This window comes from Scomber scombrus, chromosome 11, assembly GCF_963691925.1.
Source record: "Scomber scombrus chromosome 11, fScoSco1.1, whole genome shotgun sequence".
Taxonomy (NCBI): Eukaryota; Metazoa; Chordata; class Actinopteri; order Scombriformes; family Scombridae; genus Scomber; species Scomber scombrus.
The window spans coordinates 18,870,339-18,894,024 of record NC_084980.1 but is presented as its reverse complement, the minus strand read 5'-3'; the positions used below and the strand labels follow the sequence as shown (position 1 = coordinate 18,894,024).

At 38.4% G+C, this 23,686-nt stretch overlaps 1 protein-coding gene across 1 annotated transcript in view; it reads right to left on the bottom strand.

Moving 5' to 3' along the window:
• The window catches only part of st18 (ST18 C2H2C-type zinc finger transcription factor), a 38,919-nt gene extending 19,657 nt beyond the window's left edge, over positions 1 to 19,262 (bottom strand). The window contains 3 exon segments of the mRNA XM_062429113.1: positions 371 to 486; positions 18,029 to 18,203; positions 19,173 to 19,262. Of these exon segments, the coding sequence (XP_062285097.1) occupies positions 371 to 486; positions 18,029 to 18,203; positions 19,173 to 19,262 (381 nt within the window).
• Positions 19,263 to 23,686: the final 4,424 nt, after the last annotated feature.

Here is a 23,686-nt window from a genome sequence, read left to right as displayed (position 1 = left end):
CCTGGTATGGCCCTTTAACAAAATAAATATCTCTCTAAACGTTCTATTAAAGCTCCAAATAAAGTTTTATCAGGTTAAAATCCAGATGAGACAACCTGACAACCAAAGGCAATGATCACTTTAGAAAAGCAGACTCAGCAATACATTTTAAAGAGTATATTATCTGCTAGCCACCCACAGCTCTCCATAAGTAAAACTAATCTCAGTTTGTGATCACCGTGGTCAAAAGAGCGGTGACACTCCACCACTTAGCCTGCTACTTATCCAAAACACTGTTACACAATCATTTATCCCCAGAGACTTTTTGTCCCCGACAAAAGTTACTTTTCACTTTGTATTTAGAGTTTAACCTCTGCGTTGTTATGTTTACCTTTGATTGTTGTTTTCCGAGCGCTGTGTAGGATAAGATGCCAGATCCAAACTCTCCACCCTGGTTGATGCTTTCACACGTGTTATCTCTCAGGAGGTGATCATGTAATTCATTCTCTGTAACAGAAAACCCACACATATATGTACTGCACACACACACAAATATATATATATATATATATATATAAATCGGACATGATATTAATAGTATTGTAAATTTTAATCTATGTCTTTAATCCTTGTTTGTTATTAATGTTTTCTAATCTACAGACATGGATGTGAGCATGCAGTCAAAAAAAGGTAGAAAGAGCTTATTAATACCTCACATGGAATAAGAAACACGATGCCAATTGATTGCTTGACAGAGATCAAATTGCTTGCTTCTAATTAATACAAAACATCCAAGAGGGAAAACAAGGATGAACACAATGAGTACATTAAGCCTCTTCACTTCACAGATCTTATTATGGAATTATTTATTTCTGTTAGCTTTGAGAGAAAAAAAGAAAAAACAAAAAAACAACATCTTCTTAATTATAGCTCACAGAGCGTTTCCCCAGAAAAACAAAACTGGGGGAAAAGGGATAGGGGGAGGGCTGGGTATTCACTCAGGTTCATTAGCATATGAAAAAAGACTCACTACTATTTGAGCTGGTTCGTCATCTGCTGAATCATATTTATGCACCCCACCCCCCTTATACACACACATACATACACCCCAAGTCCAACACAAATAATGCTTCTCAGAGGACTGTTTCCCCGCATCTAGGGCAGATTTCTCAGGGGGGAAAGGAGGCAGCCTGATGCTGAGGGTCTATGAGATTTTCTATGTGTTAATCTGGCTGCTAGCTGTCCTTGAGCCCAACCCATTCCCCCCTAACCCCATCTGCTAGCATTCCCACCACAGAGGAGAGAGAATGAGCTGTGACTGGGGGAGAAAGAGAGAGACCCTTCCCAGTCCAACAATCATGAATAACCATTGCCTCGCACCATTATCACAAGGCTGGATCCAAGCTGAGATGGTGGAGAGGAAATATCTATATAATACCCTGACGCTCCTGACAGTACTCTAACCACACTCTCGTATTTTGTTGTAAGTGATGCTATTATTATTATTTTCATATAATGCCTTATTAATACTGTGCAGCTGCTGTGGATATTCATCACTGACCTTGAGTCTTTGTGTCCCCTTGTTCCCAGCTTATCCGTGCACTTGGGACGCTCTCACGTAATTAACACAGACATTATTGTGATGGAGTAAAAAAAACTCAGTGGAACTGGGCTGATACCTCATCTTGAAACCAATAAAGCAGGCCCGAGTAGCAAAGTAAGATTCTGGAGACCATAAAATTAATTACATTATTTACATTTCCTTTAGATAGTGGGGTACAGGCGAGATGATAGAGGCAAATGAGATTACACAAAATAAGATTTCAAAATGTCAGTGCTGCACACCCAACCAACCAACTGTTATGATTAGATTACTCTTTTAATATAATTACTGTCTAAAGCTGTGTGTGGAAACAATGCATACATAAAAAACAGGAGCCACGTCTTAACTGATTCACATCCCCTTTCTCCACAAGCCTTTTTCTCTTAACCTTTCTTCAACAGTATCATTTTGAATTATAGGGAACGGATGGGTGCTCTGTGCAAGGTCACTGTCTGGTGTATACACCCCCCCCCCCCCCCCCCCTCCTTGTTTTTGTTTCCTCTTCCAGAAGCACACTGAGTGAAGGGTTAAAACTGGAATGGATTTAATTATGGAATGAATGGAATTATAATGCGCCTGCAGCAAGTTTTCCTCCTTATTTATTAAAGCAGCTGATGGGCCAGGTTTGATGAGCCACTTCTGGCATAATTGAGTCATCACACAAAGAGGGTTCCTCGCATTCAGAGTGGTTTTATCAGCAGCAAACAGACCTGATTACTGGCAATTACACTCTGATCTAGGGGAAGGAGAAAAAAAGGGTAAATGTGCGGGGTAACTTCTGTGTTTATAGTTTACCCCGGGAATAATTTTCACATTAATTTTACATGCTAAGTGTTTTCTGTTTATGTATAATAAAGAGCAAACGGCTACAGATAGCACTTTTTACTTTCATATTTCCTTGTAATGAATGTCTGAGGATATATAGAGTTGATCTCGATTTATATTTACCCTATAGGTTTGAGGTTTAGAGCTTTAAGCAGCGTAACCATTCACTGTGTAGAGAGTCAGCTAAACATAAAGTCTAAAGGTGAGCTGGCAGAAATACACCTGCTCACACCTTCTGTGGGAAGCAGGTAAAACTGTATACTGAAAGCAGGCGATTGCTTTCGCCTTTTTTCATTGACATGCAAATGGCTTCGTGGTGAGTAAATTAAGCTCTGCTGAGAGATTAAAATCAACTTCTGTTCAGAGAGTATTTAGATAAACAACTTTTATTTTTTTGTCTTCTTTGTGAGGTGGCCAGGGAGCCATCAGACGGCCTGTGCCTAAATACCAGCTGGACATTAGAATAATAGCCGAGATATATTTTAGGATAGGGGGGAGGGGAAAAAGAGCTCCATAATGTCTAATTTATGTTTAAAGCTTGACCTACAATGATGGTTTTTTTCCACGATGCTTAATTATTGTTTATATGTGCCTAATCAACACTTAACAACACTGGATATTTTAGTTGCATCATAAGATAACAAACAATTTTGTATAAATTTGCCACTTTGAGTGCTTTTAATATAAAGCCAAATCAAAGTGAAAGAAAAAGAGGGCGACTTTTACATGTGCCGTGTATGTATATGCCCTTTCGAATAAAAGGAAAATATATACTATATCTGCAATAAAATTATTCTGCCCGCAATTTATGAGCATTCCTCCGTCTGATGAAGGTTCTGGATTCAAGCAGACACAGTCAAAAATCTTGAAGTCAACTGCGATTTCAGATATAACAGCCTCACAGCTACCCTGACGGCCAAGCAAAGTGTTTGTGCCTTTTGCCAAAGAGTACTTTTATAGAGGAGCGTATTGGCATCTTATCACTTCTCCAAGACATAGATGCTTCAATAAAAGAACACAGCTCACAGAATTCTTAACAGACAATTAGGAGCCTGGCTAGCCGCTATCGCTTCAATGATTTGTTATGATGGCATAACTACAGGGGAAACTTGTTATTGGACGGAGTTAGCAAGAGTCCCATAAAAGAGTCAGATGGTGACACCTTTGCCGAGGTGATTTATGAATCTTGTAATCGCTTTCCAAAGTCACCCCAAAGCCTTCCCTCTAAATTGAGTTCATCTGGAGCCGGACCACACAGAGGCACCAAGTCCAGATTGTTTCTTCTGACATCAAAGAGCCAATTTCTGTTTTTGACCAAATTTCTGGTGCTCTTAGTTCCCTCATTGTATGAAAGGGGCCTAGATGATATGCTATTCTATTTGTGAATTTCAATCCAATTAAGAACACCAAAATATTGAGACAAATAAAATGTGTATCTCCTTGCACTACACTATGCATCAATAGCATTATAAATGGAGCGGCAGACAATTCATCCATTGGCAAGTCTCCAGTCTGCCAAACCACTCTCATGTTAGTTTGAATCTTTGAATTCTGTCGTGAACATGGTTTTTCAAACCTGTCTAATTTGGGGACAGGTGTTTGGGGAAAAAGAAGTTCCAGCCCTGGTGTAACAATGAGCAGAGTAATCCTGCTCATTGTTCCTGCCTAAGGAGGCCCTTTCATGGAGGAGGTTGCACCAGGTGGTCTGCAATTTGGAGAAACGTAGTAACCGTTCCAGCTAATCCCCCGTCACAAAAGGCAGGTCTCCAGTGCTCCAGGGTTCTCCGGGGCAAAGGGAAAAGTTTACCTTGAACACACAGTGTCTGAAAGGAGTCAGGGACTCGAGCAGTGATTCCTAATCAGATTGCGCTGAAGTGAACAGCTCGCATGGCAGCTGTAGTTTTCCCAGGGTTAATTACCTTTCACTGCTCTCTCTAAATGAGTCAGCTGTTCCTGTCATTAAACAACTCCACTCTATCTCTGCTCCTCTGTCCTCCACACACATGTGCACACGCATTCACTCACGCACACTCACCCATACACATATGGAGATGCACCTTTGTTTTTCCTATAGTATCCCTTTTATATAATGGGTATGGTAATCAAACTATAAACCAAATACACAGTAAAACATTAATTATTTGAATATTATAAGAAGTTTGATCACTTAACTAATCAGCAAATAGCCATTTAAATGGAGGTTGCTTTCTTTTTATTTATGCTACTGATGTTTATGCAGATTGAAGGCAGTATTCCCAATACACCTCCCCTACCCTGTTAAAGGAAAATAATACCAATCTGTCAAGGTCTTATTCTAAACAGCCCCTTTGGTACTAATTGAGTATATATAGGAAGCAAACATGTTCGCATATGCGCACACACAAACATGGGCATACGTACACACACACACACACACACACACACAACACGCGGTTACACATACATGCACACACACAAACACAGAGTCCGGCTCTGATATAGTTGTGCTGTCATCAATTCTGAACAATCTGTCTGCTTACTGAGCTCAGTGGCTCAGAATGTTGGGGGAGTTTTAAGTGATTTTTGCCACTGTATGGTAAAATCCCTTGGCCACCTGGATTACAAACTCTAGTCCTTTAACTCATGCCAGTATAAATCCGTGTTAACTCGGATTTACCTCTGGCATATGAATTCTCAATCTGCGTAAGCTTTGTTTGGAATGAGTCAAACATAAGTATTTCATGCAGTAAGGATGCCCAATGGTGAATTCCTATTTCTGTGAAACACACACTGGGAAATAGTTCAGAACTAAATCACTTATTAGAATAACAAGAAAACAATCTTTCAGCAGTGTTTTATTACACTCAAGAGGTGAGGCCCGTGTAGTCGTCCCCGTTCACAGCCAGGTGGAAGTGTGCAATACTGCACTGTGAAATCCACGTAACCATGGCGACGGATATAAACTCAGAGCTGGACACCGTGGTCAAGAGTTTAATCAGATTCCTTATACCAAGATTTTGCTTTGCTTATTGTCAGACAAACATTGTTTGCTCAGTTGTTCAAACACAAGCCCTGGTCTGCTACCAAAGCGATCATGATAAAATAAAATATGGCATGAGCAGCCTGGAGGATCTAAATTAAGTATTATCCAATATCCATACAATCTCTCACACTCACACACACACACACATACACACTTCTGGGATAGCAGAGTTAAGCCAGACTATTTTGTACTTAAAAGGTTAGCAAGGCTGTTTTGTGAGTTTGATCCATGCTTGCCAAATCAGCAGATGGTCCATGAATATGATTATATGCATCAATAAAAGGAGTAATCTTTAACAAAATGTAAATTTGACTTAAGTCCAGGGTTTAATATACACGATGGACTTTACCCCACTTTCCTGCCTGACAGTAGAGCATGATAAGCTAATGCACTTAAATTTTAGTATTACAGCAATCACTACCGATGCTCCAGTGCTACCACTCAGAGATCAAAAAGTGGAGTCCGAGGAAAGGTACATGATACTTTAACTGCACAGTGCTCCAAATGCGCATGTTTGTGTCGAAACAACCTCTATTCAGCTTTGAGTGAGTATCCACAGTTCAGTAATCAATACAAACTGAGTCTAGTTGCTTAACAAGAACCTCTCTTGTGTTGTCATGCTTTTATCATACATCTCAATGCTTTTTAGATAAATCTCTGGACAACACTGAGTCAAGGTTTACTCAAGGATCAACAACATTAATCTATCTCTGAGTAGCCTGCACTCTTAATACAAATACACACATGCAAATCTTTTTGTGAATAGAAAACCAAGTCATACCTCTTCTACAAACTAACAAGAAGTTCAAGGCAAGAAAGTGGCTTAGAGAAAGAAAAGTTTTAGTAGCAATTGAGAAGTGAAGAATGGTCGAGTAAAATGTGATGATCTTACTTAGAGTCACATAATAAAAAAGCATCACTGCTTTGACCCTGCCATGAATATACTTATCTGAGCCAGAGGCTTACAGCACAGCACATCCTTAAACAGACAAACAGAATCACTTGTCTCCCTCATCTAAATGCACTCATGTTAACATGTCCGACAGGGCAGAATCGCGAGCTCGACTTACCATGCCCCTTTTAGCCTTTGTTTTGCATCTCATAGTGACATCGGGGAGGAGACGAAGCAGAAGGATATCGAGGTGGGGTACAGGGTAGTCCAGAGTCTCGCTGCTGAGAGTGTGTTTGGTGTGTGTGTGTGCACTGTGGACACTGTGATATTCTCCCGAAACGCTAAGCTTTTTTTTTTTTTTTTGTAGCCTTTGTGTCATTCACTTAACAACCAATCTCATTAGCTGCTGGGCTACAATGGGCTGAATTATTTTCTGTGTAAATACACCACATGGTGATCCTCAAGGTAAGACCTCTGAAGGTCTTTTTAATCACATAAAAAGATAGATTCTCCCCAGAAAAAATAAATAAAAATCAATGACTGCTGGAAAGAACAGACTGCTTCTAAAAGAATTGAATAAAACAGTCATTTAGAGTGTTTTTAATTGAGAAATGAGATTTATATTCCTCAGGGTCTGTGGTGAAGAGAGTATAAATGTGTAATTATGTGACTGTAATTAATATAACATGACCGTATACACATGTAGCCTTGACTTGATGATGATATTAGCACCACATATGGGTAATGTGAGAATGAATGCATATATGGATTCATTTTAGTTCAGAACTGCCTCTAATCCGCTTTTTATTTAATATTGGGGGTAAAATATATGATGATAGGTTAGAAAAAACTGGTTGTTTTCAAAATCGTGCACAAATTTGTTTTTTTAACAAATCTCTTGCCGCTTTGCTTGTTGGTACAGAACCATGAATCCATGTAAATGTATCTATTGTAAGTACTTGAAGTCATGACAGCTGTCTATAAGCATCAGGGACGTGTCTATTGGCCAACTTGACCCTTGTTAGAAAACAAAACTAATACAAAAAGAGAATACTGCAGCCTGGGACTGCCGAGCCGGGTCACTGGAGATTTTCCAGACAAACGCCGCACAGGGAAGGGGAGGGGAGGGGAGGAAGAATAAAAAGGACAGGCTCAGAATCTCATTTTAACAGACCGCACACAATCTGGGCTCCCACAGAACTATCTCTGCCTGACCGCTTTCTATTTATCCCTTATCAGTGTTTACCAACCGCTAGTTTTCTTTCATTCACACTGTGAGGCAGTTCTCTTACTATCAGTCAACAGCTGACACCGTGGAACAGCCTCAAAGGCAAGAGGAAGGGATCAAAACTAAACCAAAGCTGTTTAAACAATACAACAGAGGAAATAAATTCATAAATCCTAATTCTTCCCAACCCACAAGGGTATAAGCAGATCCTTTATAGTTAGGCCAACAAACAAAACCAGAGCCAATGAGGTACATTACAATCAAGGTAAATTCTGAAATATATTTAGAAAAAAGAAAGGCGGAAAAAAATCCCATGTAATATTAATTGGGAACATTTCATAGTCTTGCCCTGTCAAGCAAATATAACTATTCACTAAATGGGCTTTTCTGTTGTGCTTTATTATCTTTTTTAGCAAAATCCCATCTGATTCAACCTTGTTAACATTTTTAGATCATTTTGCTGTATAGCAGTAACAAGCCAGAAAAAATGACAGTGTACATGACACTATTAGGAGAAAAAAAACATGTATAATCATCATAAAATACTAAGGTTTTATTTTTTTTGCCCAAAATCAGAGTGTTTCATTACAATCATTACAATCATAAAGGAATATCCAGAAAAAAATTATTAAAATACATTTAAAGCCTGTATATTTAATATAATGATGATTACTGGTATCTGGAATTATAACTGATTTCTATTACAAAATTAAATTGATTATAGGCTGAATTCAAATGTATGTGCCAAAACTAATATTATTTTAAAGTAACATATAGATACTGAAACACATTCCTGAGACTACATAGATTATACATTTACTCAAGACCATTTTAAACTATTGTATAGGCTGCATGAACTATTTAAATTGTTTTGAATACTAATAGAAGAAAAAATAAATTTGAAAGGAATTATTCACACTGTTGCTTGACATTTTTTTTCCAGTAGGACACACAAGCAGTACTGTTTTTCTGGAATACTGTTCAAAAGTTAAGTAATTAATTACATTTATCCTTTCACCAGCTGCTCAACAGCAGATGGATCATTTCTGAGACCTTGTTGAATTAAATCCACATAATTCATTTCCCTGGATTAACTAACTGAAGTTTAGGGGGAAAACAGGTAACAAAATGTGTGCTAGACTGACATGCAGGCTAGGGTTTGTTTCGTGCAATTTTGGCGTTTACATTGTGTGTACCCGACGGCAACTTTCATCTACGTTTAATGTAGAATTAGAACGAGCTATTAGAAATCAGAAGATCCTAAATTATAAATAACTTTATCTGTATTGCTTTGCTAGATAAAACCTTTTTTTCTCCATCAGACAAGTTCAGAGTGTATTAGAACTATTTGACTAAGTTTATGAAGCTAGTTTTGGTCATCACTGTTGGGCAGCAGGTACCATGGACAGTTCTGGAGGCGAACAGAGGTTACATTAATGTGTTGTGTAGCAACTAACATCCCTGTGCTTTGAAGAGGAGGGTGGGGGACAGAGAGGAATAATGCCTCTTACTTATCACTGTTTTACCACACAGCCCTGCCATTACTTGTGCTGCTTTTGTGATAAAAACAAGGTAGAGGTGTAACTTTATAACCTCATTAACTTCTCCTGTCTTTCCTGTCTTCATATGTTATAACCTCTAAATAATTTACCAAACTTTTCAATGGCTTCACTGTTATACAAAGCTGTTTAATCTTGTGTCTTTTGTGGCTAACAAGCAGAATGACAACTTGCATTTCAATTTATTTCACTAGTGAAATTTCACTGAAATTCTCCACATTTAAAAATGACTTAATGCCCAATTCACAGATTATAATGTCTCTGTAAAGCAGACATTTGACATAAATGACAGCTATAACACATACAGAAATATTTTTAGACGCTAACCTGTATTGTTTACTTTCCATTTCAGTTCACGGAATCAAAAAGCCAAAGAACAAAATCTACAAAGACATTACAGGTGTCATAATATCAGGAGGAATATAAGTTCAACCACTATCCTAAATCTGACCTAATTTGAAAAACAAAAAAGAAGAAACCTCAGTTTAGTTTAATAATGATCATGAGTCATTCGAGCAGATTCTGAGCTGTTAGTGTGCCACAAGTTACTAGTAAATGATGAACTTTTCTAACCAGCATACGTCCTCCTAAATCAATAGTTGCTCTGGAGACTGTCGAGTGCTTTGGCCCCTCAGAATATGTTGAAAGCTAAGACTTAACCACATATAAAACAAAAGTTTACTCGTAGACAATGTTACTATCATACTACATGCAGCATTAGCATATAGTTTTCAAACTTTACCACAGTTACAATGCAAATAATTATAACATTTCAAAAAATACTTTTATGCCTTGGCCCTGCTAAATTTGTATATATTTGTATAACACAAAGGCTGATTTGTAGACAGTTTTACTGTCACACTACATTTAACATTAGCGTATAGTTTTCAAACTTTACCAGACTTACCATGCAAATTACAGAAAGCCAAAACAGGATGCAATAAAATACTTCACTGACTGTTCAAATATGTTATTGGAACACGGAGTCAATGTTTAAGTGCATTAGGCTCAGTGGTCTTGTATGTACAGCTGTCACTGTCAAAGCCACAGGCAACCTGACAATGCTTTGTCTCTGCACACAATACGAACATGTGTTCTTCTAAGACAAGCTTATACTCCACACAAATGCTGTGAATTTAATCTAGGTAGACAGTATCTTATGCTATCTGGATGATCAAAAATAGGTCATGCCTCTCAAAAAACAGTTTGAGCCGTTTAATCTCTTCTCAAACTGAAACCTGGACAGAAGCTGTGCTCGCTTTCCAGCAAAGATTTTATGAACACTGATTTATATCAGGCAAACAATGTTCATCATTATCAGTGCAATATTTTCTAAATACGCCCTGACACAGCTAAAAACAATTGCCAGCATAATTCTATTTTCCATAATGATGTAAAATCCAGAGCACATAAGTTTAGCAATTACATAAATCTATGTGTAAATCTAGATAAGTTTCTAACACTTGTACATTTCAGCTCCTGTTTCAGATTTCAGATGACAGCATCTAACAGCATGAGCTAAAAGGCTTGTCGTTCACATATGCGATACAGAGCATCAGTGATGATAAATGCTGACCAAACTGACAGTATATTAAATAAAAAGAACTTTGACACCAACCTAGTGCTGTGATCCAAAAAGTTTGATTTTCTCCCAGTCTCTTGATAGCTGAGCTGGTGCTGTGGCTTTGAAAGGTAGTCCCCAGGAATATGACATACTGTGCCTTTGACAGCCTCGAGATAAGCACCTGCGTTCGGGTCCCTTTTTACGTCACACCTCCCCATTCACAGCCCTTCAACATGATGCACATTTGCACATCAACAGCCACCAACCCCCCTCCTCGCTCTACTCCCACATCAAAACACACAAACAGGCACACAAGAAGGCAGATGCGCGCACTAGCCTCTACTCATGCGCGTGTACACTCGCACAGACACCACAGATTCGTGTGCGCTTTGAGGAGCTGCAACATACATGCATGCAAACACACACATGTGCGTGCGCGCACACACACACACACACACACACACACACACACTCACAGGTGATTTATTCCTTTTTTAACTCTTTCAACCAGCCCTATTTCTCTATCGATCCTTATTCTGTGTGCTGTTTTTTTAAACTTTCACTTGCTTTGTCATAAGACCAGGGCATATGCCCCCCCAACCTCCTCATACATCACTCATCATGCAAATGAGAGGGAATGTCACTCCTCAGCAGCAGATGGCCAGGGATGATAACAATGGCTCAACAGACCAGTTTCAATGTCTGCGACTTTATCGCTACGGCAACAACAAAAATAGATGATATGAAATCCTTGTCTGTTAATTTGATTTCCCCCCTTTTAATGTTTTTACCTGTCAGTCTGTTTCATTTCTCCTGGATCATTTGAATGTAAAAGCTTTATCCAACGTTTTTCTGTCACAAGAAGTCTAGCTATCAGTAAAAGGCAGAGACCTGGAAATGATTTTTGGTGACTACGGAAGGCTGCTGCCTAGCAGTTATTCAAGTAATTAGGTGTAATTCCTCCCTGTAGGCCATGTTAGCCTCCTGAGTTAGCTCATGCGTTCGACAGGCCTGGATAGAGACAGGGAAGAATAAAAGAAGAAAGGGGCCCCGAGAAATCACAAATGCAGCTTTTCAAACACCCCCCAGCCAAAGTGATGTCACCCTGCGTCCTGCTGACTCCTGTTCATACAAGCCCCCATAGCAGAGAGTAAACAGTGGAAGCGTTTAGCAAACAGGGCCAGATTACAATGACAAAGGCAACCACACTTCTGGGTGGAGCCTGGGGCGAGAGGGGCAAAAGAGGGGGGTGGGATGGTGTGGCTCAGGATTTAAAATAAGTGATACCCATGAGGGGGCCCCCCCTCAAGATTCAAGCGTAACCCTTCCCCAGCTGATGGTAGGGGCCACCCAAACATGCTTATCTCTCGGTGATGTCCCCCCCAGTCCCCGGGGACTGACGTGTGAACACAATATGTAATAATAATGTATTTTCAGTTATTTTTTTCTGGGGTTTGTGCATTTGGTTATGCAAGGCTGGAGACTTGAGGATGGAGAATATCATTACTTAAGGTTTGGCAGTTGATCATCACCTTGTTTAATGCCTCATTTGAAAGTCTAATTTCTAACAGTCTTCAAGAGCCAATTCATGGTACACTGTGAGAGAGACATACAAAGAGGGTAGACCTGCTCCGTTTTCCCCTCTTTCACCATTGGTGTCTGATAATCGTACAAACATATGAAAGTAAAGAATCATCTATCTAAGCATCTTATCAAATAACATGTTCCTTCTTTGTTTGCTGATGCACACAATCTCGCTGCGACGACACAGCAAGCTTGTTGTAGGGAGGATTATTTCATGTTCTGAACTAGACATGACTATTGCTTGAAAGATGGATTCACAAAAAGAATCAGCTCATGTAAAGCAATCTTGTGACAAATTGTGAGAGAGCAACATATTTAGGACTATGCAACACCGCCATTACAAAATGCAACATTTTCTTTTGGCCCTAACATCTGTTCAGATCTGTAAAAAAAACACAACCTCATTCAGAGCCACCATAAAACATAAACTAGTGTTTTGTCAAGCTTTCATCAACTGAAAATGTGGGCATAACTGGCGAGAGCTGATGGAGAAATGAAAGAGGAGTGGGTTGGACAAAATTACATGTCAAACAAGGGTTCACATTTAAAAAGTCCTGCTCATATTTGTAGAAAGTGTTTGATTGCATTTAGAAAGGTATTACAATGGGTCACATCTGTGTCTAAAAGCTTTTTGCATTCTGCTGCAAATTATGTAAGCAAAGTGAAGTGTCACAGCACCCTGTTGTTTTGAGCACTATACCTTCCTCCTGTGAAACCTACACAAATATGTTTAACTGAATTCTTCTAATGCACTGCAGGATCAAAATGTCAGCAGTATAACTTCAACAAACCCCCTCACTCAACACCGCACCCCGTAATTTCAACAAAGCAACGCGACTAATTTCACATGGCAGCCCGTACACCCAAACAACAATACATATTCACACTGTGCCATAGAATATGATAGACGTGTAAAAATCTATATTAAACTGTGGTTAATTTCAGCTATAATGCTTTAAGCTTGGTCTAAAATGACACAAATGCATCTCCTTGGTGGTACTGAACCCTCATTGTACAACCACTTGATGCTGCTTGTTCATCACAGAAAGTCACATAAAAGGACTGAATTAAATTTTAAAAAATGTATTTGCATATGCAAATATGAGGAACCAAACATAAGTGCATGTTGTTGATATGGCTCCAGGATGTAGAACTATCTTTATGTTAATGTCAGCAGACAGGGAATATTCTTTTGAAAATACAGTACATTTTTCATGGGGATCATTATCTACACTTCATGTCACTGTGTCTCAGTTAAAAGAAATGATTAGATTACTTCCCAGCAATCCCCTTTGGGGTGATTTGTGTGTAACTGTGGGCAACCTTACAATATGTTTATTCAGTGTCCTTTGAAGACACTTCAATAACATTTCAAATGTTTTATGGACAAATATAGGATGTTTTCTATCTCTGCCTTGAACTACCGCCTATGTAACTAAGGCCCTGGTTATATTTGAGTTTGTTGTCCAAACTCACTGAATCCCCCTCTCGCAGGGTAAACACATTCAGGTAGTCCTCATAAGCTAATAAAATGACTAACGGGCTAAAGATCCAGTTTTATAAAAAGTATAGGTGACATAAAAATTACAATTGTGTGTTGTGAACGTGGATTAATTCCTAAAACCACGTTGATCCAGAAAAAATGTCAATCAATATATAACTGCAGGTCTAATTTATTCACTTTATCAGTAATGATGGGCATCTGATTGCTTACATTTGAGAAATCAATGCCTGACTGGTCAGTCGATGTGTGGCTTTTGTAGTTCATAGGCCATGAACTCATTGTGTTGTGTCATTGAGAGGTTAGGTCCAGATCTGGGCGTCTCTGGGGGACTCTGCCCATCTTTTCTACTCAGGCAGGCAGACAATGAAGCAGACACGCCTATAAATGGCCAGATAGGGGCTTGGATGTTCAGCCAAAAACAAGCATCTAAACAATGGTAACAGGTGTGTATAATGCGTGCTTTGATAATGACCTTGGTGGCCGTAATAGTATGTCTAGACACAACTAACAGGAGGCATTTCTGTCTGGTCTCGGAAGTCCCGTGGGTTCTCAATTGCTTAAGGAGCAGTTATTGGCTGGTGATCGCTAGTTCTAAGACTAAAAGAAAAATGTTTTAGATGATATAGCCTGTAGCAAGGCGGCAAAATGTTTTATTATGACACTGGAAGCAAGAGATTTATTAAAAAAAGTGAAGTCTGCCACTCTATGGTAATTTTTGTTTTCTGTATTTAAAATATTTGTAGGGCAGTCTGCATAATAAGCTAAAATCATCTTGAGTATTCAGAGATATGCACTTGAATAAAAAGAAAAAAAACTCCATTAATGTGGATGGCTTGCAATTTTTGATTGCGCCAGATACAGGAAGCTTGCTGACATGAACTAAAATGCAAATGCCCTTTCAGCAAAACAAAGAAATTGATTATGAAGTAAGTTTCTTCAGCACAAGTAGCTGGCTTTGAGTGATTAATGGGGGTGGGTCATTGATTTCCTTTTGTTTAGATCTTGGTTAACTTTCTGGAGACACAATTATAATTTGTTTCCAAACAATAAATCCAATCTAGCTTGAGCAAATTAAATTTCCCTATGGCCTCTTCTGCGTCATTTTACATCTGAAATGGATTGTTATCAAAAGGCATTGCATGTAAATGTCTGCTGTTTCTGTTTATATTTGTTACATTTCTGATTAGATATTGTTTTTCTTGCTGTATTGGAAGGTGAGCACCTCGTAAGATTAGAAAGAGCTGTTTACAGAGATCTGCATGACTTGTCAGCTACATTGCCAAGGGTTAATCTTCCAATTTTCACTTCAATCGTTGTATGTCACACACATCAACATTTATGATGAGCCATCTATCTACAGTATATGAGAAATACTGTCTACATGTCTGAAAAACACAATAATGCGATGTATTTGTTGAATGATGAATCCCTACATTAGCTTTGCAAAAGGTTGTTGAAATGTTGAGTTCTCGCAGCACAATGTACCTTATATTTCTGTGTATTTGCAAGTCAAATTCAGTCAGTGTTCAGACTACTTTATTGAAAGGCTTTTGCCACATTCCTCAGCTTCATAACTTTGAAAACTTCCACAGATCCAGACATTTATACTTCCTGATTTCTCGCATCATCTCTCCAAGATAGTGATAATACGATTTCTGTGTTTTTCGCTGTTGAGAAACAAACTGGATTATGAGCAGATCACTACATAAACAGCTTTCTAAAAGGAGGCAGCTATTTTAAAAAAGGCTGAAGAAATGCAAAGAGGGATTTAAATTTGAATTTGAATTTATTCCAGCAAGTGAAAGGTTCTTTTGAGAGGGGATTTCAGCAAAGATGATGGTATTTAAAAGTGATAAACAAGCATCTAAACCTCCAGTGGAAAACAGTCATTTTGCTTCTTTCTAGTGTAGGGGAGGAATTGGGCTTGCTATGGTCACATCCAAAAAATAAGAATAAGTAATAGTAGTAATTAAAATGTAAATAAGCGAGATCCATGGAGATATTTCAACTGATTTCTGTCATAAATTGTGTAATTAACATTTTGTCTTGACACACCTTGTGACTTCGAATGTATAGCTATATGTCCTCAGGTGCAAATTCATGTTCTCTGTGTACTTGGCATAGCGTACTTTATACTGTATATGGATGCTTAAAAAATCTTTCACACTTATCACATGCAATTTGAATCCTGTGCCTCAACACCGGAGAGGAACATCAGGCAAAGTTCAAAATGAAATGCCTCTATGAAGAATTGTGGTTGTGCAGTTTGGGGCAGTATCCGGAAAATCTAGTGATTTTTTTGGATGAATAATTCACTCTGGGCAGTCACATCTCACATGTATCCGACAAAGATGATTAACCGAGGCTGTCATCTATTATAGTTTTAATATATGGATTATAATGATGGGACTGGATTTCAAATGTTGCTATTCTCTTCTGGCTGACCACTAAACTTAAGCAGAGAAACCTATGCCACACAAGAAAGACAAAGAGTTACATCATTTTGTTGAACAGTTAATCCGATCATGGACAGTGTTTGTGCATTTGCTATCTTCGGAAAATGCCAGCAAAGGCGCTAAGTAAACCTATTTTACAAGACTCCCTCACAAGGATACAGTGCCAGTATCGGGATAAAATTTCACACAGCGGCATGGCTCAGTCACATAACCTAAGCAGGCTTAGGAAAATGGAACACTACAAAGTATTGCACTTTTTCTTCCTGTATGTCTGTTGCAGCATACAAAATGTTTGGATGACTGATGCGAGTTTGAGCATGAAAGCCAAAGTGAACTAATGGCTGAATAGCATGTAGATACTGTTGTTAATGCTCTGAGTTGTTTAAAATGGTAGATTATGGAAGTGTGCACCTGGCATTCTGCAGGCTAGCCTGGCAACACTCCTCCCTTATAATTATAATGAACACACAGTAATTCAGGGTTGAGGCTGAAATACGAATGATGTCCTCTGAGACAGCTTGTTTTAATGGTTATGCAGAAGAGTTCCTAGAAGTGCAGATGGCAGATGCAAAGCCTTTGAAGCTATTTACAGATTGTACATTACAAGGTATGGAAAGACCCACAGTGTGAGGCCATATCGCTCTTTTGTGCTACTGAATTAGACATTAGGCTGGCTCATGAACCACTAATGAAAGCTTAAGATATATTTAAGAATATGTTTACTGCAATGTTGATAACCTATTATACTAACAAGTTACATAACATAGCAGTAAAGAGAGATAAAGGCATGGCAAGGACTGTATGGCCTGTTTTTTTTTCATCCAAATACCCCACTGTTCTTACTTTGTCCACATAGGGGTGCATTTGTTCCAAACTGGGCCCTCATTTAGTCTTTAATTTCAGATTGTCTAAAGCCCAATGTCAGTACATTAAAAATAGAATATATGGAACATAGTAAGCTGCAAATAAGATAAGTGCTGCATGAAATAAACACACAAATGGTAGATTGAAAGCCTTTTTTTTTGTTACTGCCGATAAACCTGGCTCCTCTGGCCATCCAGAAAAACATTATTCATTTGCTTTAATTGTAGACAACATGTCTCATAATCATACCTAAAACTATTGAATTGTTTTACTGTCTTGTTAATGAATTTAAAAGACAAATATTTGTACCTGTTTCCACTGAAAATATTCCACCAGTCTAAATGTTTCCTTACATACAGCATGGTTAATATATATTTCTATCCCTGGCACAGTCCCAAACTCATATAAGAGAGTGTGAAGCCTTTGAATCAGCTCGCTACTGTGATACAAGAACAGGTATTGAAACAACAAAAATGTTAAAGTCCAAGAAAAAGTTTTGCCGCATTAAAGTCACATAGGAGCCACATTAGCATCTGAAAAGAATAAACAGGAGCATTCTCAGTTACACACTCCACCTGGCTGCTAACCAACGTCCTTGTCAGAAGTCCACCCACCGCACTGGCTAACACTGAAAGACCTCCTGGGGACCGCAGTGACCATTCACTCGGTTCTCTCTTTTTCCCATGCACCTGTGACTGTTTTTGTGTTTGCTATTTTTTGCTTTGTCTTTTTCTGGCAACATCATATCATCGGAGACACACTTTCCCTCAAAAGGAATTCTCCTGCCCAACAATGTGGTTTGTTTGTTCACCGGATATGGCAGGCCACAGAGTCAACCGAGAAAAAAAACAAGTCACCACAGTAATAATTAAAATTGCCACAAGAAAAATAAGCTAAAAGCCGCAGCAGTAAGAATGAACTTGAAATAAGAAAATAAGGTACTTTTACCAACTGGTATCTTGCCGAGTAGGGGGGCTTCACAGGTGCAGTTGGATAGGTTCTCCTCCTTACTCTCCTCGGACGGCTCATCCGGCTTCTCCATGGTCCTGGACCTTAGAGAGCTGCTTTTCCATTTTCCAAAGGACTTTGCCACAATCGCTTTGTCCGCTCCTTTCATTGTTTTCTGTAAAACACATTTACAGCATGACTTCCCAGGTTTATCCCTCTTGTGAGCCATCTGCCCCCTTTTTTGGCTCTCAATAAACCTGGGCTCATCTTTCCCAAACCCAAAGTAAGAGAGAATTAGGGCATTGTGTGCATATGCATTCTCTTAAGCATTCCAGAAAATTTCCTGATTGCCCTGGCATCTTTTTTAGAGAGCGCTTGGACATTGTTTTTCTCCTGACATTTTGCAGTCCTGTGTGGAGAGAACGGCAGTGATTGAAACAGTATAAAACAATACTTTGCAAAGTACCCACACAGTAAATAGTAGATGGAAACTGAAAAAAACCAAACATGTTTTCACATTTAATCCAACTTAAAGGAAATAAAAATAGCACATTATGCCCTAATTGAGTGCTGTACAGTCCGCAAATACTATTACAAGGCCGATCAGGATTAGCAGTGGAACATACCTAGTTATCTATTTCTGAGTGCCAAGACTGCTAGCAGTGGGCAACTAAATTTCAAAAGCTGGCAAATCCAGTTGTCTCCTAAATACAGAAAGTACTTAAATCCAGAGCTAACAGAAGAAAAAGACGGATAAAGGGTGCTCTGCATATCACCGAAAAGCTTGTGCACTTTTCAGAATCACTGGCTAGGTTAAACAAATATGCTAAGTAGAGATCAAAACAATCCTTTGATCTGCAGCCTAGTTTCCAGAGGAATGGCTTGGCTGTTGTTGTAAATAACTTGTATAAATCTATATACCATTTGCCTTCAGGTAATATCAAAAGTGCCAGGGATTCACAGGCAAATACCTTGTGGTTAGGAAATAGATCAGATAAAAGCATATAAATATTTCAGCAACACTGCACTCTGTCATTTTGTGTATTATAGCTGAGTTTTTAACCCCATATGATCATTTTAGTTGTTTAGTTCTACAGTAAAAAAACATGAATGAGTAATATCTTATGGCAAAATTACATTCTACCCCTTTCTATTTTGTAGTTGGTAAATATGTTCCTACCTCCAGCATGCCATTCAGGTCAAATACAGAGTAAAACATTGTGCTAAACTTCATACAAAAGAGGCTTGAAGAATCAGAATGCAGAAGCTATGCAACTTGCTGACTAACTTTGCCCTCTGTTTTGATCGAGCACACAAAGAAAAACGCTGTCCATTCAAAACAGACAGCATAACTCTTTTCAGAGAGGGGGGACCGTGAACAAACGAGGCCATGTCCTGAGCTGCAGTCAGTTTCCCGTCAGGCTTGGACAGTGCACGGTGAGGGCCACAGGGACTGGGACCAACTGACACCACACTCACAGGCAACAGAACAACTTTTGTGCACACTATCTTCCTCTGGAGATATATTTTTTTCTTTCAACCCAATTTGGACCAGTGTGCTTTTTGGTTGCCAACTTGCTTTACTTCAGCCTCTTTGGTCATACTTCATAAACACACTGGCAAATTTGACAAACTAATACTGCTCAAAAGAATACTACCCTGCAACATAATTTAATAGTAACCACTACTACTACTACTTCTTGAGAGTAAAATATCCCCATCGTGATGAAACATATTAAACAAAACAATGGAACAATCAAAATCACTCAAGTATTCATAAGTAGTCACCCAAAACACACTAAACTATTTTAAACAAAAAACAACATTTAACTCTTTATTCTACTTAAATGAAAATCAACCACAATCTAGATACATTTAGCATTGTAAATTATGTGTCATCTACATTAATGCAAGTAAAGCTTATCTGAATTCAATACTTTGCTGAATTACTGAAACTTTATTACTCATTTTACAATCTAGCTAACGTTCTTAGTAGCTGCTCACTTCTAGCTCATTTTAACTTGAGCTGAGCTTTGCCAACTCAAGTATTACTGTAAATAAGCCAGATTTAAATTGGTTAAATAAAACCTGACAAACAGGAAAAAAATCAGTTGCCCAAAACCAAACTTTAAATTAAAAAATTGCAAGTCTTTCAGATAAAATAACCTGCTGGAATCAACTTTAACCCCAGGCTAACTTAGCTTAAGCAACCGACAACATGTTAAAAGATGGAGATATTAACAAACTTATACATCAAGTGTAGACCAAACTTGACATGGTGTGGTCTGTCCAAATTACAACATTTTAGCTTTTTTTCTTTTCTTTTTGGTTGTTGTCACGTTCATTAAAAAACACACAACCCCAGGATTTCCCAATATTGCACGTATTTGCTATAGCATTGTGACTCTGCAACCCTGCATTTTCATACCGTGCAGCCCAGGTTTGGAATAATTTACAAGATAAACCTCACTGTTTTTATATCAGGCATTTAAATGTCACATTCAAAAGTGTATATGATGAAGAATATTTTAGCAGTGGAACATATATAGTTATCTATTTCTGAGTGCCAAGATGGAAATGTTAAGTAACTTATATGTCAAGTATAGACCAACCTTTACATGGTTTGTCTGATCTGTTCAAATTGCAACATTTTAGTATTTTTTGAGAATGTCATATATTTATTAAAAAACGCACACAACCCCAAGGTTTCCCAATATTGCACATATATGCTATAGCAGTGCGATTTGAGTATTTTCTACTGACAATTTACAAGATTAACTTTATTCATGCCACTTTCAAATATCATATTGAAAACATGTATGATGAAGAATGTTTTAAATAGTCAAGCTTTCTCTTCCATGCCTCTCAGGTCTAACTGTGCCATGAATGTTGTACATGTTTTGAGTAGATTTTTTTTTTAAGTATGTGATTATGTGTTAACAGACACTTTGCCCAAGAGACAAAGTATCTCAACTTAATAAAGGTTAAATAAAACTTTATTTATACTATCAAGAATCACCATAAGATTAATGAAAAGCAGAAAGGCATTAATCTTCAGAAAGGTAAGATAATACATATTTTCATTAAAATAAAAACTTTCTACTTCCACTGGGTGTTTTAAATACTAAAAACTCATCTTAGGTGTTTGGAGGATATCATAGGAGCTTTATCTAGCGTCTCCAGAGTCCTAGAAAAGCAATTTTGAGAGAGAACAGAATGTACCATATTCTTGACCCGTCTGCCTCAGATGCTTGCTGTATATGGAACTGAATACTGGACGTGAATTGTATCATTCTCTGTGTCAACTTGTTAGATGGCAGTTGCTGTAGTGGAGTGGTGAGAGCGGCACATATGCATTATAGGAGAAAATTGTGAAATGACAGATTCCGGGTGTGATACTGAGGGAATGACTAACTAATAGGAGGGGTGCTCCAGGCTGTTAGCTTTGAAAAGCAGTTTGCACATTACTTTATCTTGTCAATCAGATTCCTGGAATGGAAGAGGTGACTGATAACTTGAATTAATTATTTTCTTATTGCATGCATGTGTTAATTCATGTTAATTTATGTCCCTTACAGGCCCAAGCCAGAATATCCAGAGTAAAGCGCCACCTCTGGCACCCAGATCACCACACCACTCTCTTTGCATATATTTATATCAAATGAAAGACTTTTTTTAATCCTGTTGGAACAAGGACTGACTGCCAAATTTGATTTTTAAATGTACTTTTAAGCTGTTCATGGTTTACGTTTGCATTTTTCTTTACAAGTGAACAACATGGAGCAGTGTTTATGGCTATGATGGGATTTTAAAGTTACAGATTATTTTTTATAAGCAAATCCTACCCCTTAAAACATACTCTCATTTTTAAAGAACACAGCTAAATAATGTAGCGGAAGGTCAACACTCCTTTCTCCCACAAGGCATATCCTCTACATTCTTAAATCCTGTATGTAGTAAATTTAATTCATTTTAATGATGTTGTTCATCAGCCAAATCAAGGGTTACACTCATAAGAATAGCCTTTTCACTTCATTTCTTCACAGACAGTAGCTACAGCAATTCTCTACATTGCACAGAGCACACTTTAAACAATTGCATTTCACTAAACATCTTTAAACATTTTGACAAATTTAACTTCCCCCTGAACACAGAGGATAAGAGGAAAAACATTTCACTGATGAGAACAGAAACAGCAAGAAGTTCTAACAAGGAAAAGCCTGCCAGGTGGCGAACTGGCTGCACCAACAGAACGCACAATCTGTCTGCTTCTCCTTCCAAACCATTGACAGCTGCCATCACCAGCCTTGCACACTCGCACTCAGTGGCTCCTCAGCTCCCTGCCCATCCCTCTTTAGTGTTTCCTGCTAACCTCAGAGACAGGGTCACCTGGCCCCCTAGTTGCCCGTCTGTGGGGCCCTGCTGGCCCCCTGGAGACCTGCCTGCATGGGGACGCATGGCTAACAGAGGTCTAGCAAATCCTCTTTAATATGCAAACCAAGGGGCTATTCCTTTGACCTGAGACCATAGCTTTTCTAACAGTGAAATCCAAAAATATTCAAGTGATGTACAACGATGAGATTTGAGGAACAGTTTTTGATCTGCTGGTTATTTGATATGAAGTATAATCACAGTCAAACAGCACCATATTCAGGTTTTTTTTATTTTTTTATCTTGAACCAGGTAGGTTATTTCAGTTCAATTAAACTAATATGCTACATGATTGAATTACATTATGTTCCCCTCATCTCATCTGAAAAAAAAAACTAAACTACAGTTTTAACATTTTTGTCAAATTGGAACAGCATTTCTCCTCTGAGCAAACCTAAGCACACAGATGCACAGAGGCTAAACTGGAGAGTGTTCCACAAAGCTAGCATTGCAACTGGGCTAAAAATAAAACCTGGCAAAGTTATTCTGATCCCTTATTGGTCCCATAGTTTGATTTCACATTTAGCATTTGCATTCCCCTCCGCATAAACATTTCATTCTTCCCTTCCTGCAGTACAATGAGACTTGAGTGACTTTGGCAGCAGATTTTGGATCGGTGCTCCTGAATCCACCAGTGTATGTTATCAGCAGGTAAACAAGCTTTCGAACAAAGCCATAATGGAACTGCAAGCGGCATAAAGAGGCTCATCTCAAAAGCTATACAACCCATCAAAGCTGGTGTCATTTCCTCAACACTGCACTGCAGCTGGAAAATGCATGGCTGTTAGTTACAGTTTAAATCGCCTGTCTATTTTCAGACACTTCAGAACTATTTGTATTGATTATTCACTTGTCAGTAAGCAGCCAGATTACCAAAATAAGACAACAGATTTTAATGTTTGCTGGATTCTTTTCCATTTTGTTGTGTGGTAGGAAATCAAAAACTGTGTCATGCACTAAATTAATGGGATTTGCACTATAGGGTATTTGAATAATTATTTTCTACTGAAAATGAAATAGTTCTATCTATATTTGGAAGGATTACTGATGGCATTGAACTTAATGTGAAAATAATTTGCCCTTTAAATACATAGTTAAGCTATATCCTACACTTTCTGCTCACCAGATGCAATCTTGTTAACCACACTCCTGGATGCTTGTCACCAAACTTTCCACATATTTGCCTTTTGGGTACAGCTCAGATGCACAACTAAACCTACGCACTCT